This window comes from Scleropages formosus, chromosome 15 (assembly GCF_900964775.1).
Source record: "Scleropages formosus chromosome 15, fSclFor1.1, whole genome shotgun sequence".
Lineage (NCBI taxonomy): Eukaryota > Metazoa > Chordata > Actinopteri > Osteoglossiformes > Osteoglossidae > Scleropages > Scleropages formosus.
In genome coordinates, this window is record NC_041820.1 from 24,765,936 (window position 1) to 24,781,725 (window position 15,790).

The 15,790-nt window shown below is 42.4% G+C and overlaps 1 protein-coding gene across 2 annotated transcripts; it reads right to left on the reverse strand.

The window, feature by feature from the left end:
- Positions 1-136: 136 nt before the first annotated feature.
- LOC108941459 (kelch domain-containing protein 1) lies at positions 137-14,727 on the reverse strand. Of its 2 annotated transcripts, none has more exons than XM_018764129.1 (13): positions 14,570-14,727; positions 14,055-14,125; positions 13,360-13,477; positions 12,188-12,300; positions 8,080-8,164; positions 7,865-7,948; positions 7,564-7,644; positions 6,485-6,543; positions 4,848-4,957; positions 4,681-4,753; positions 4,067-4,151; positions 2,660-2,712; positions 137-873 (listed from the first exon to the last, which is right to left on the reverse strand). In XM_018764129.1, the coding sequence occupies exons 1-13, from the start codon at positions 14,648-14,650 to the stop codon at positions 726-728; spliced, it is 1,161 nt and encodes a 386-aa protein (XP_018619645.1). In that variant the 5' UTR covers positions 14,651-14,727; the 3' UTR covers positions 137-725. The 2 variants fall into 2 exon arrangements, with proteins under 2 accessions (XP_018619645.1, XP_018619647.1); XM_018764131.1 differs by having other exon boundaries at positions 797-873; positions 2,660-2,755.
- Between the last annotated feature and the right edge of the window lie 1,063 nt (positions 14,728-15,790).

Below are 15,790 nucleotides of genomic sequence, written 5' to 3' on the forward strand. Positions count from 1 at the left end.
CCTCGTATTGGAGTGTAACTCACCTTATCTATCTATCTATCTATCTATCTATCTATCTATCCGTCATCCATCTATCCATCAGGACAAGTTCTTACAACACAGATCACAGGCATATCTGAATACATTTTATTTGTGCATAAATACAGACATTGTCAAACTGGGTGCTTTATTTCAAAAGTGCATGCAGATAGCTGGGAATTTATTTAATAAAGTGTACATTAGCAATGTACAATCATCCATAGTACAGTCAGTTGTTTTGAAAGGCTTGGGCCTGAACACTTGGCACCACATTTTTAAAAATGAAGGACATTAAAAGGTGCACATGCATTACATAGCATGCAGCTCCATCATTCAGCACTTTGTCAGGATGAGCATGACATTTCACATAGTGTTTATATGTTGATCATAGCTCTCAAGTCTCACTGAGAATGAGAAGCACACATCTGGAGAACATCTGGAGCTTACATGTCTAGGAAGCCAAACAAACCTCTTTTCTTTGTTACAACAATGAAATTAGAAATGGTGACGCCCAAAGAGCTTTTCAAGGCCAACAGCAAATTCCACTGCTGCTCAGTGGTGAAGAGGTGCCTCTGATGTCCCATTCCTGACCTTTCACCAGAAATCTCATGCAATAAAATTTATTGACCTTGAAAGCCAAGTGTACGCACATGGTTAAAAATGGTCAAAATATCATACTTACAAAAATGTAAAGATAAAACTAACAATCACATCACATTTCTGTTTGCCTGAGATCTTGCAGCAATTCTGAAAAAAGAAATCCTCTTTTGAATGGTTTGTCTTAGTTTTGGTGGCACCAGTGACAGATGTCCCTGCAGTGTCTTTGCGTTCCTCCCTATGTAGTCTTCACACAACCTGCAAGAAAACACTGACCTTGAACTATATAATGCCAGCAGAGCATCAACATCGCCTTCACAGGCTCAATGTCTGTCACACACACTGTCTGAAGCTGCTTGTCCTGAGCAGGGTCATGGCAAATTGGAGCCTAGCCTGGCAGCATAGGGCACAAGGCTGGAGGGGGAGGGAACACACCCAGGATGGACACCAGTCCGTTGCAAGGCACCCCAAGCAGGATTTGAACCCCAGACCTGCCAGACAGCAGGACCCAGCCAAACCCGCTGCACCACCACACCCCATGGACTCTGTGTGTTTCATACAAATCCATGCAGCAGAATCCAGCAAAAGGTCCCTTGGTTTCAGCTAAGCATTGTGAAGAACAAACGAACATCTCTCCTGGGGCCTGAATTTGTTCCAATATTTTTGTAATCCTCCATTTATTCAGAGAGTTTGTGTATAACTCTGTACTGAGATCAGTAACCAGGCACCTGAAAATCAACTCTAACCTTCCACAGAATATATCTCATGGAATGGGCAACCACTGGTATTTGGACCCCAGTGAGGTTTAGTTTTCTTACTTTATTTGCAGTGCAAGTGTTTTTTTGTTGTTTTCCTCTCCTCAACTGCCAGTTGGCCGATCCAAATATATACACATTTTCTGAACCGCTTGTCCCATACAGGGTCACGGGGAACCGGAGCCTACCCAGCAACACAGGGCGTAAGGCCGGAGGGGGAGGGGACACACCCAGGACGGGATGCCAGTCCGTCGCAAGGCACCCCAAGCGGGACTTGAACCCCAGACCTGCTGGAGAGCAGGACCCAGTCCAACTCACTGCGCCACCACACCCCTCTGTTCAGTATTGTATCTTCGTATTATATTCTGTACTATGCCCTGAACTCAGGGGTGCAGTGGCGCAGTGGGTTGGACCACAGTCCTGCTCTCCGGTGAGTCTAGGGTTCAAGTCCCACTTGGGGTGCCTTGCGATGGGCTGGCGTCCTGTCCTCGGTGTGTCCTTACGCCCTGTGTTACCGGGTAGGCTCTGGTTCCCCGTGACCCCGTATGGGACAAGCGGCTCTGAAAGTGTGTGTGTGTGTCCTGAACTCTGTGCCACTTTGTTGAGAACAGTGCTCTATAAAAATAAATTAATCGGAATTGCTGATTTAAAGAGATTATGTATGGTGACATTACCCTATTGTACTAAACTATTTTCTGACAAAAATTACAACTGAAAAAAAAAACGTTTGTAGCATTTATGTGCTGCTGAGATCCTCAGATAGCTGGTGAACACCTTTTTTTCTTTCATCACACTTTGCTCCAGAGATATGAATAATAATTAGAATAAGAACAGCAAATTTCCTTTACCGAAGTTCTTCTCCTCCAAGGTTCTGTTTAAGTCATTAACAATTACATAAGTAGTGTATTTTCAAAATTTCCACTGAGTCAAAACATTTACTTTAGGAAGCTTTAGCATAAAAAAACAGAAAATTAAGTTATGTGCTTATCTCTGGTCTCATTGCCCTAAATGAAACATAAAGTCTGTAACTACTATAATACCTTGTCACCCCTGGCAACCAGGCAATTATAAAGCTTTTCCTCACATGCCCTAATAATCAGCCACAAAATGGTTGAGGCCATTTTGTTCAGTTAATGCTTCTCACAACAGACCACAGTGGCCACAGTTAGATTCCCTAACAAAAGCCCATCGGTCTCAGTATATTAGAAGGAATGTTAATATTTATATTGATAATTCAGCTGCCATTCTCAGTAGCACACTGGGCTGCACTGATGTGAACGGAACTTTACCTGTGTAGAGAATAAGGTTGAGTCTGGAAAACAAGGGCATCGTTGCAGTGCCCCTGGAAGGGAACACAGATTCGGATCATTACCACTTTTCACTTCCTGTCGGCACAAAAACACACCAGCATAACAGCAAGAACAGTTTCCCATAGAGTGCTGCAGAAAAACGTATTTGGCCCCATTCCAGTTATTGCTATTTTTGTAGCTTTTTGATATTCAATTTGATTAGATCTTTCAAGGCAAGGAGGGCATTCTTTGTGGGACTTGGAAGGTGACATCTCTGCTTTCTGCGGATGATGTCCTTTTGGCACCGTCACATGATTGCCTCCAGCACGCACTGGAACAGTTTGCAGCCGAGTGTGAAGCGGTTGGGATGAGGATCAGTACCTCAAAATCTGAGTCCATGGTTCTCTCATGGAAAAGGATGGCATGCCCCCTCCAGGTAAGGGGAGAGAATTTGCCCCAGGTGGAGGAGTTCAAGTATCTTGGGGTCTTGTTCACGAGTGAGGGGAGAAGGGAGCATGAGATCGGCCGTGGACTGGGAGCAGTGGCAGCAGTAATCCCGTCACCGTACCAGACAGTAGTGGTAAAGAAAGGGAAGCTGACAGTAGCGGAGGCAAAAGCTCTCCACTTACCAGTCGATCTCGATCTACGTCCCATCCCCCACCTATGGTTATGAACTCTGGGTAATGACCGAAAGAATAAGATCGTGGACACAAGCGGCTGAAATGAGTTTTCTCCGCAGGGTGTTGGAACTCACTCTCCGTGATAGGGTGAGGAGTTTGGACATCTGGGAGAACTCAGAGTAGAGCCGCCACTCCTCCACATTGAAAGGAGCCAGTTGAGGTGGTTCAGGCGTCTGATAAGGATGCCCCCTGGGTGCCTCCTTTCAGAGGTATACCAGGCAAGGCCAACTGGGACAAGGCCCCGAGGTCAGTCTAGGACCTGCTGGAGGGATTATACCTCACAGTTGGCCTGGGAACGGCTGGGGATCCCCCAGGCTGAGCTGGAGGAAGATGCAGGGGACAGGGGTGGTTGAGCCTCTCTGCTCTCCCTGCTGCCACCGCGACCCTATTAGGACAAGCGGGATGGAAGATGGATGGATCGATAGATCTTTTTCCCGATTTTAGTAGCATGAATGAAAACTACAAAGAAAAGGTGACACCGGTGCTTGTTTTTATGTCTTTTCCTCTGTACAGAAGATAATAAAACATTGTAATCTGTATTGCCTTCCCCGACATAAAGATTTAATTTTTGAGGCTGAACAGTCCGTAGCCAATCAGATCAAACGTGAATATTCATCAGTATGGATAACATTAAGGTATGTATGTTATTAGTAAAATTTTGGGTCCTAATGCAGCAATCACTTCCATACCATGTGTCTCTCATACAGTCTGGACACTCCATACTCACTTTGTCTACTAACAAGATGTAGTCCTGACTCCCTCCAAACACAATGACGTCAGACTCCTGCCCAAGACTCGCTGTGTGCCATAACCTGCATGCCAAAAGAGCAACAACTTTCATTTACACACCCAACATCTTCTCCAAAGCAACTTATAGTGTTAAGCTATTCACACTGATTTACCTTTTTATACCTAGATGAGCTAGGTGATTTTTACTGTATCAATTCAGGGTAAGTACCTTGTACTCAAGGGTACTGAAGCATGTGGTGGGATTCAAAACTGGGTGTTTAAAGCCAAAAGCTAGCAGGTCAAACCACTATGCCAACTGCTGCCCCGATCTATGGGTGTGTAATATGTAAAAACTTAATAACCTTTAAATTACTTCCAGATTTAAAGTGTGAAGTACACTTCAGCTCAAACATTTGGCTAAACAGACATGAATATTGAAGCAGGGTAATATAATTTTCATATTTGGCATAGCCATTAAGTGTACTTCTTCTGGTCACTGGGCTTGTGTTGTCTTCTTAAGCCATGCCTTCTGTTCTTCCTTGGCCAGTTTGTTTTCTGTCATATTCATGAGACCTCATGGCCCAGGCCTGTCATTTTCACCACCCCGGATACCTTGGCTTGTTCTTGTGTTGGTGGTTTAGCTCCTTCCACTCCCTTGTCTGGATGTTGAAGATCCAGCCATCACCTAGGGAGATGATGATCATACTTTACTTTGGTCTGATCGGCCAGTCAGTGCCTTTGTGCTTTTCCGGTAATGTATGGAAAGGAGGGTCACTTACTCAGGGGTTCGCAGTTCACACTTAGCCCTCCAAACAGGAAGAGGGCACTGTCGGACACCGCAGTCAGGGTGTGCCATGAGCGCCCAACAGGAACAGCAGATGTAGGTATTCTGAAAAGAGAAAAGGGCATGCATATCCCAGGCTGTGTGGACTGAGGACAACTCTTTGTCCTCAGATTACCATATTTACAGTGGTACTATTTCTTGATCCCAGGTTAACTGCAATTATTACTCTCAGTGTTTACAGATAATGTGAATTCCTTAAGGGGGTGTGGTGGCGCAGTGGGTTGGACCACGGTCCTGCTTTCCGGTGGGTCTGGGGTTCGAGTCCCGCTTGGGGTGCCTTGCGACGGACTGGCGTCCTGTCCTGGGTGTGTCCCCTCCCCCTCCGGCCTTACTCCCTGTGTTACCGGGTAGGCTCTGGTTCCCTGCGACCCCGTATGGGACACGCGGTTCTGAAAGTGTGTGTGTGTGTGTGTGTGTGTGAATTCCTTATTTACAAACTGAACAATAGGAATTGTCCTCGTCCGAAAAAGTGGTGCAACAACTTCTGGCTTTTGATACCCAACTTTGAATTTATGGAACCAAAAAAAAATCAGTATAACAAAATTTGTCCAGAGTGTGTCCAAAAATGTGAAATCGACACCTCGCACAGGTGAAACAGAAGTGCAGCAACGTACAGGTACACCGCAGTATATAGACTCCCACCTTAGAGACTTTCAATATAATGGACCTAGGAAAGACGTACCCATGTTCGGTACATGGACAAACTGCTCCCGCCATTATGGCTTTTTTCAGTATTTCAGCAAGACATAGACACAGAAGTTGTGACCAAATGAGGCGCAAACTTTTCAGCAATGTATGATAACCTCTTAATTTTACATTGTTTTTCAAGTTGTCTTATTACACTTTTGAGAAGTGTTTTCCCCGCTTATTTTTTGAATGCTTGCTTGTTCATGTACCTCTATATTTAAGAGGGGTCTTAAAATTCACCTCTTTCTGACTCACTTCTGCCCTGATCTCATAAATCCTCCATAAACTTGTATGTGTTTGTTATGTTTAATAATTTTTAATAACAGTTTGTTCATAATGGAAGCCATATGCAGCTACTCATGTAATATATAGTGGTCCATATGGTGGTATGTGATAAACTGACTGTACTCTAGAATCATGTGTCTGCATCCAAATGTCTCCTTTTTGTTGGGAATACACTTTTTGTGTTGTTCTCTGAGATGAATATCACTTTGGAGAAGACCGTCTGCTACATAATCAAATGTAACTTGCCACGTAAGTGTTATATTGTGCTGAAATCATGGCTTGATACATACGCCTATAGGTGTATTACAGTGTACAAGTTTTTGGGACAATTAGTTTTGGGTGGACTGGGAGCACATTATTAATTTTCCCACTTAAAATATTGGGAAATAAGCTTTACCTAAACTACCTAAAATTCTGATATCCACACAGTTTTCTGGAACTGATCAATGTTATAAATCGAGGGACGCCTGCACTTCATTTATAAATGGAACAGTAGATGTGTGATACTGCAATTATCTTGAGTTAATGGAGGATGTGTGTCGACACAGACATTTATATTCATTAATGTGTCTCGATACCAGTTTTATGATTTCAGCTTACATTTCCGTCCAGGTCCAGGAGTCTAGATCCAGACAGTGGATGTCACTTCTTCTGGTCTCCTGACAACAGAAAGCCAAAGTGTCACTTCAGAGCTGCAGAGACTCCTTTTAAAAGGAAGATGAAATCCAAACTTGTCGAGGAGCCACACGTAAGAAGGTGCGACACTTCACTCGGCAGCTCTTTCCAAAGCGACAGAGCTACAGCCCTCCATGTGCCTGCCTACCAAAATGATGCAGCGAATGCTCATCTGGCCTGGAATAAAGGAAGGTTTAATTCTGAAAATGGCTGAACAAACACATCTTAAAAACTACCTCAAAATAAGCTTGTCATAAGCTTTGCTCTAGTGACATTTTTTTTTGTTTTACCATTTACTGTTAAATTCCCTTTATAGGTTTCCTCTAAACACTGGATGGCTCTTTCCTGAACCATGAGTCTTCTTAATGACACGTGAAACGTAGCGCGTCATAGTAGGCTGAATTCTAACAATGGTAATGGATACGATGCTTTATTAATACTGTTATGCTGCTGTGACCCGGTGTTGCTGTTGTTGAAAATGTAAATAAAATGATACATTCATACAAACATACATCACACACACACAATTGCTACAACCGCTTGTCCCGAGCGGGGTCGCGGCAAGCCAGAGCCTAACTCGGCAACGCAGGGCACAAGGCTAGAGGGGTAGGGGATACACCCAGGACGGGATGCCAGTCCGTCGCAGGGCACCCCAAGCAGGACTCGAACCCCAGACCCGCCAGAGAGCAGGCCCCGGCCAAACCCGCTGCGCTACCGTGCCCCCCCAGCATACATACAAACAAACAAACAAATATAATCTGTTTCTGTTTTCAATAACTGTTTGCCCTGCTCAGGGTTGCATTGGTCCAGAGCCTATCCTAGTGTCACTGGTCACGAAGCTGAGGACGGGGGGGTCACCCTGGATGGGACACCATTGCAGGGTAGCCATAAACGCATACACACATACCCAATGACACATCATGGCAATTTAGTGTCACCATAAATAAATAAATAAATATCTCTACTAAAGTGGCACAAGAAGGAGGTGCAGGAATGAAGCTCACCACCACTCTTCCCCCACACACATAGCCTTTGTTGCCCACTGTGGCGCTGGAATGGGCAGCCCGGGGTGCAGGAGCGAGGCCCTGGGAAAAAAAAAATAAGATGCACAGCAGTCACAGACAGCGATAGCTGCTGCTTCAGCAGTGGTCCAGTCCTAAAATCCATACCACTTCTTTTTTTATTTGTTTTTCAGTCTAGGTATTCATTTCCATTCTGGTCAATGGAACGTGTACATGGAATGTGATGGTCACTGTTGCGTTTACTTTTGGAAATCTGAATGTGAGTTCTTGAGAATGTTGTTACCCTGGTTGAAGGTTCACTCCACTTGTTTGCCCTGGAGTCAAAAACATGAACTTCATTGTTCCAACCCCAAAACACCTCCTCTACCTGAAAAGGTAGTTTGGTGTGAATAGCAGTTTATTTTTTTCATTTTACTAAGATTATTCCTGAACACACTGCAACAGCATTCTGCACAATAAATAAAAATGACGGCACCTAAAAGCAACACATTTCGTTACCCATGAAGCCTCATCCACAATGAAGCTCCTGGAGTTACTGATCTCTCTCAGCCTCTTGTGTCCATATCCACCAAAGTAGATGAGCCTGCAGTAAAAGAGCAAAATAACAAAGCCATCGCTGTGATGTTTCAAAATTCCAAAATAAATGTGCTGACCGCCCTGAAAATGAGGCACTCCCCAAAATGCACTTGCATTTACATTATTTACTTAGCAGACAATTTTCTCCAAAGTGACTTCCAGTGAACTCTATGTAGTGTTATCAGCCCACACACCTTATTCACCAAGGTGACTTACACTGCTAGATACACTCATCCATACATTAGTGAAACACACACACTCTCTGTCACTCACACACTATGTGGGAACCTGAACAGCATGTCTTTGGACTGTGGGAGGAAACCAGAGCACTCAGAGGAAACCACACAGATACGGGAAGAACATGCAAACTCCACACAGACTGAGTGGGGATCGAACCCATGTTCTTTCGCTGTGCCACTGTGCCACCCACTTAAAAGGCAATATTTATAAAAACCATTTTGCTGCTCATTAGAAAAATCTATTCAGTTTGTGACTATACTGTACTGTATACCTGGTGCTCTTCTGTATTTCTATGTGGCACCAAATACCACAGTGAGGAGACAATTTTAAAAGCCTGTAGGTAGGATTGTCACAAATTCTTTGAGTAACTAGAGTGAGCCGATGGCACTTCTCACCCAGCCAGTTGGACAGGGTGCTGCACGGTGCGCCAATGGCACCGCTACTCACACTCCAGTGGAAACGCACAAACCGAAGAGCTTTAAAAATTAACTCTGCTTTCACGCACTGCAGTTTTCCAGCTCTTATTCATGCTGAGTATATCCTCAAAAGATATAAGACTAATATTTCACCAAACTGAGCCGTTAGATTAGCAATGCTACAGTGAGAATTCTACCAGCACTGTACAAATTTTCTGAAAGAGGTCAAGGACACAAAACCTCTTCTTGTTTATACTGTTTCGGAATTACCACCCAGATGAACCAGATTTCAACAACACACTGTATTGACACCATTAATCTCTGTCCCGAAGGTAACGTGACCAGCAGCTGGTATCATCAAAGAAACCACGACTTAAGAAATATAGAGACACCCCCCTACTCACGTAAATTTGAATTACATAAATCCGGATTTACAGAAAAATTCCCGCCATACACATTATTTAAGGATAGCGCTTATGCAAAACAACTGAAATGCGCTAAGTGCAAGTCTGCATAGCCAGACAAGGCAGGAAGCTGCATCTTCCCAGTTCCCACGTGTTTTGAGCCGTGAAGGGGTGGACAAGGATTATCGTCTATAGCACAGGAACCAGGTTTAGCCGTATTGACTATAAATACAATAGCGAAGGATGCTACACATATAAAGGAGCATGTGAAAGGAACAGCTAGGATGAAAACAACAATAATAACGAAGAACATCAAGGTGCAATAACTGAGATGGAAAAGTGATTAATCTTATTATGTTGAATGCTGGGGGAGGAGGGGGAATCTGACATACGTAAATTTCGACTTACGTAACGGGTTGAAAAACGGTCTATTTGCGTAAATCAAGGGGTGCCTGTAATATTATTAATAATACAGTCAAGCCTGGAAAGGGCCATGAACAGAATGCAGAGAAGGACATATTAAAAAAAAAGAAAGTCAGTTTATGAAAAGGTGAGACAAGGTTGCAAAACACTCACTGATTTAGCATTTGTAATCCTGGAAGAGAAGGTGTTGTATTCGCTGAAACAGCTTCACCACCCCCACCCCAGTGAGAAGGTGACAATCAGAGCAACGACAAGTACAGTCTTACTGTGTTCACATATGACAGCGAGTGGAAAAAAGTAAGAAAGTAGGACTGTGCTACAAATCCCTCCGTTAAGGGATTTTGAAAAGCAAAGATATCATCTTTAAGTCGCTTTAGAAGAATTTCAGCTACAACGTCTTGAATAAACTCCCATTTCTGTGACACGAATGAACAAATTCACAGCAGAGTGTGTTATGCCAGTCAAGGTCTGGCAATTTCTGAAATGCATGGTTGTCTTATTACTTATGTGAATGGCAGATACATGGTGTGGGTAAGGACACTTAATTTTTTTATTTTCATTCAAACAAATGTCCTGAATCACATAATGCACTTTAAGGAATTTCATATTAATTAGATGGACATACAATGTATGAAAAAAGAATTTATAATGAGCACATGTTTACGTTCTATGAGCTGCCATATTGTCTCAACTACATTTACAACAAACCACTAAAACAAGATCATCAAATGGTTGTAGACATTCTGCCGGTTTGCAAAATAGCTTACTTATGAAGCCAGAGGATTTATGCAAGGATGAGCAGACATAAAACATGAGAGGGCGTATGTGAACGTATGAAGTTTCCCAGGATAATATTTTGCAGCACGTGTTGGGAAATCCACCTCATGAACCAGTCCTGGAAGTGTGTCGGAATTAAAAAGGCTTGTTTTAAAAAGGCGCTCCCACAATCTTATATACATAAAGCCTGAAAATATTGTACATATGCATTTTCTCAAAAGCAACTAACAACGTTAAGCTGATTTACCCAGGTATACAGATGGGTAATATTTGCTGGAGCAATTCAGAGTATGTACAGACAGTCCCCGAGTTACGATGGTCTGACTTACGATTTTTCAACTTTACGATAATGCAATAGCAACACGCATTCAGTAGAAACTGTACTTTTAACTTTGAATTTTGATTTTTTCCCGGGCAAGCATTATGCGGTACGAGACTTTCTCCTGATGCCGGGCAGCTGGGCAGCGGCAGTGATCCGCATCTCCCAGTCTGCCACGCAGTCACTAGAGTATACAACCGATACTCATTGACATTTACATTGATTTATTTAGCAAACGCTTTTCTCCAAAGCAACTTCCAATGAACTCTATGTAGTGTTATCAGCCCACAGTGTTCTGTGTCGCCAGCGTTTTTTTGGGATACCCCCCAGTATGTACATTGTGTTTTGTGCATCCATCATGTCTATGAAACACCCATCTGTGTCTCCTGCTATTGGTGAGAAGAAGAGAAGGGCAATTACTCTTGAGAAGAAACTCAAGATAATTGCCCAGCACGAAGGCGGCAAGCCTATAATGGCCATCACACATATGCTAAGCTATGATGTTCGGTAGGCTAGGTGTATTAAATGCATTTTCGATTTTCGATATTTTCAACTTACGATCAGTTTGTCAGAACATAACCCCATTGTAAGTTGGGGACCTTCTGCACCTTGATCAAGAGGGTTCCAGCAGGAAGTGGGATTCAAACCTGCATCTTTGCGTAAAGGAGACAGCTCTAACTACTGCACCACCTGCCGTAACCGCTGTGATTTATTTATGCATCATATCAGAGGTTTAGGCTGATTTAATGAGAACCCAGAACTATGCAGACTAGCTACATTTTCTCCGCAAGTAGAAAGCCCTAGAAGGGTCTGGATTCCATGCTGTGTCAAATGACACTGGGCACAATCATTCTGTTCAACGGTGTACTCCGCTATTCACTGTACTGTTTACTGACTCTTCCAGCATCTCAGGTGTTGGCGGTGCTGTTAATCCCCAATTTGCAAAGGATTTACAAAATAAAAGATACTGGGATTAATACCAGAATAAGAAACTGGAATATATGAAAGCAAAAAAAAAGAACACGTTATGGTAAATCCCCATGACATCATAGCTCCCTGACCTATAACATATCCACAGAGGTAAAGGTCATGAATGCTTCAATGCCAAGGGGAGCAACAGTGATTAAGAAATAGAAAACTGGTTTGATTTTACTTGTTATTCATTCATTCAACTGGTTTTTCCCCCAAAGTAACATACAGTGTTTTACATTTCTAAAGCAGGGTATTTTTTACTGTATCAATTCAGAGTAAGTACCTTGACCAAGGGTACTACAGAAGGAGGTGGGATTTAAACCTGTGTTTATTAGTGCAAGCCAGCAGCTGTAACCATTAAGTTACCAGCTATGGAGGGTAATTGTAAGCATAAAACGCATTCTGGGTAAATGACGGTACAGTACATAATCTATACATCCATACTCCGTGAGTCAATGCGGTCTTGAAAGGACTCATACCTGTAATTGTGCACCCAGCAGGAGAGCTTGTCTCGTGGGGAGGGCGGTGTCCCCGCCGCCTTGGTAACCTTCCTCCACGTGTATTTGCCATCAAGGAGGTTAACAGAATACAGCTGGAAACACAGTTCAAGTAAGCTTCAAATTTTTACTTCCCCAACAGATTTTCAAAGCTGTTTTAGATCACTTACATTTCTACACTGCAATATTCACTGAGGAAATCCCTTCATCCAAAAGGTACATTAATTAACCCCCTTACTTATTTGAAAGGCATACCATTTTGCTGTTTATTTCAGCTGGACATTTACAGAAACAATAAAGCTCAATACTTCAATCAAAGCTACAGATCAGGGTCTGTAATATGAACCCTTAGCCATCAGCCACAATTCAAATTCCTAACTATTGTCTTATGCAAGTTCATTTCAATTACCCATTACCCAATTACTCATGCGGTTATTCAATCTCCTAATATCCGGTTTTTCACTAGAAATTTATATTTCTCTACAATTATTAATGCCACTAATCAATTTTCATATATCCCGTCTGCAACAATGGGTCCAGGCTGCAACATTTGGTTTGGTGCAATGAACTGAGACACATTTGAAAACCGCACCACGCAGCTGTGTGAGAGACTGTGAGACACAATGCATTGTGGGAAATGTGTACCCACACTCCCAGCTGCATAGCACTCTACTATTTTGCTTGCACGCTCATATTTGTGTCTGTATCCCTATTTTGCGCCATTCTAATTATTTACTTATTTAAACGTCTTATATAGCCTTTGTCTTCCTCCACCTAGGCAATGCACACTATCATGGTAAACTAACTTCATGAAATAATTATTTTCTATTTCTTTTATATGTTGTTAATAATTGTTATTCATTCTATCACAGCTGCATTATACCCTGTAATACTGCCCATCATTTAGGGTGATTTTGCGGTGAACTTGGGATGAGTTTTTGACAAACGGGAATTTTTCACCATAAGAAATAACTGTAATTTCATTTTCTGGTTTTTTGAAATCTCAATATGTTTTGAGATTTTGCTCCACAAATTGGGAACAGTGAACAGGATAATCACGCATGTAGACAAACAGTCGTCAAATTTTATATGAAATCAAGGAGCTGTAGTGAACTGATACAGACTGATAGAAAAACTTGATCAGAAGGACTCGCCTGGTTGGTGTGGCCGTGGTCATCACAGCCCCCAAAGATGTACATAACCCCATCCAGAGAGCAGCCACAGGTGCCAGACATCGGGGGGGGAATCTCCCCTTGCATTTTGTGCATCACCCTAAGACACAGCACATATCAGTCATCATTTCTGCCAACTTTTCTCCTAGGGTAATGCAAGGGGCAATAATCCATGTAATAGTCTATTTATTTTTAACATTTTTTTCCAAATAATTGATGCACACTCGTCAGACAAACCAAATATAGTATTTATGCTGTTTGTTGATATATAAATATTAGAAGTTCAGCCCCTATTTTATTATATCCTTAAATTTAAACGATCTGGATGAGGCAGCAAGTAGCACAGTGTTGCAGAGTGTACCCTTATACTCTGTAGGTGCTGGGGTTGAGACCCACTCCTGCTGTAGTACTCTTATACAAGGTATTCACCCTGAATCGTTGCAGTATAATTGTCCTCCTGCGTCAATAGGTCAATAATTGTTTTACAAGTTTTTTTTTCCTAAACTGTAACCTCCATAGACAAACAATGGTGTCCTCTAAACAAAGAATAACAATCACTAAACGAAACTCACATAACATTTGGACATACCTAATATTTGAATTATATATTATACTATTCATTAATAACACAAGAAAGAAAATGACAAAACGTGAAAATGTAATAAGTTTATGTTTACCATATACCACTTTCAGTGTCGTACAGCCAGATTTCATCACTGGGGAGGAAGACTTCCTCATCACCAACCGCCTGCAACAAGTCAGTCACACAGTGCTCTGATTATAACACATACATACAATATATAATTCATAACACAGTACAGCTTACAGTACAATGACTGCACCCCAGTGTTTGGGTGCCCTCCCACTGTCGCCACTTTCTACTCCAATATTTCACTGTTTCTTACATTCTGTTACCTATTATTAGACTAACGATGGCATTCCAGTGGAAACAATTTACACATGATTATTACTGTACATAACACACATAACACATTAAACACATTAATATTGTACTTTAATAAAGTTCAATGCAATATTATTGTAAGCTGTCTCATAGGCGTCAGCAAACAACAACGAATAATAATAATAATAATAATAATAATAATAATAATGATGATGCATGTGGATTATATGCTGCCACAAGAAGAGGTGACACCACAGGACACAGTGTCGTTGACAGTCCCGCTCTTACCACGTAGCCCCCCCACACGTGGAGGAAGCCCCCCTCCATCAGGGCCGCGTGGCCGCTGCGCTCGCGCGCCACCAGCTCCATGGCGGCTCTCCGATGTGAAAATGTCCCGATGAAACGAGATGATTGTCCTCGTGACCCGAGGAGCGTGTGTGTCGAGCGCGGCGACACACTCTGACAGGCGTAAATAAAACGTCACGGGGGGGAGAGGGGGGCTCCCTACGGCAAGCCGCGAAGACCTCGAGCCATAGTCCACGGAAAAATGTTTACAGTACTGTAGGAGAATGCGCTCATAAACGGCGTCGGGTGGTAAAGTCGCGTTCAGCGCTTTCAGCCTCTTTGAGCTGAGAACTGTTCAGTTTTGCTCTCATTTCCACGCGATGTTCTCCAGAGTTGGCTAAAGTTCGTGAACAAGCACAGTTGAGTTGTCAAACACTTGTGACATGTAGATGAACAGTTAGTAATTTTCAAAATGTGAAATGAGTAATAATCCAGCTCCATATACTGAACAAAGTATATCCCATGTTGGAAATACGTATAGCGTGTAAGGCAAGGAAGTAGGGTTGCCCGTCCACGGATTAATATCGTTCCGTAAAACCATGTAGAATGCGGTTTGTCCCGTATTTCACACCCAGAGACATTCAAAAGTATGTATTACATATATTTATTGCATACATAAACTTCGCAGTGTGGAAAAAATAGGAAAACAAATCGCAAAAATGGACATGAAACAGCTGTTTTGCGTGTATGAGTCCGATTGTCACACTGGGCGTCGCTACGTTAGTCAATCACTCGCCTCACGCAGAGCTGGACTGACTGCTCTCAACTCCTTTTTCGATAAGTCTCGCGAGAAGCGAGAAGAAGTACTTATGGAAAAAAGGAGGAACGAGAAGGACCTTTTTTGTTTGCACTTTAACCGATCAGAATATATTGCACTTTTGTGTGTGCTGTTCAAAAAAATTTGTGAAATGCAGTCTACTTCAAATCAGTTGCTGTGCTTAAAAATAAGTTACATTTTCACTTTTTTAAATTTGTGTCTGTTCATTAAAGTAAAAAAAAAAAAAAATCACTCAAAAGGACTGTGTCTGTTCCTCATCAGTTGTGTAGCAAGTGTTATAAATCGCCAGGCGGACGCTCTAGTGATATATGTGTAATGATGGTGTGTGAGACTTCAGCATGACATTAAAATTAATTTATTTTTTACAACTGACATGTATGTCAGTG

What these genes read in the sequence shown, in the direction of transcription:
- LOC108941459 (XM_018764129.1), bottom strand. Translation starts at nt 14,650, where the DNA reads ATGGAGCTGGTGGCGCGCGAGCGCAGCGGCCACGCGGCCCTGATGGAG. An exon ending in ACGTGTGGGGGGGCTACGTG is followed by an intron (nt 14,126 to 14,569) that starts GTAAGAGCGGGA and finishes GACTTGTTGCAG; the next exon opens with GCGGTTGGTGATGAGGAAGT. An exon ending in CAACACAAGAACAAGCCAAG is followed by an intron (nt 4,152 to 4,680) that starts GTATCCGGGGTG and finishes TTTGGCATGCAG; the next exon opens with GTTATGGCACACAGCGAGTC.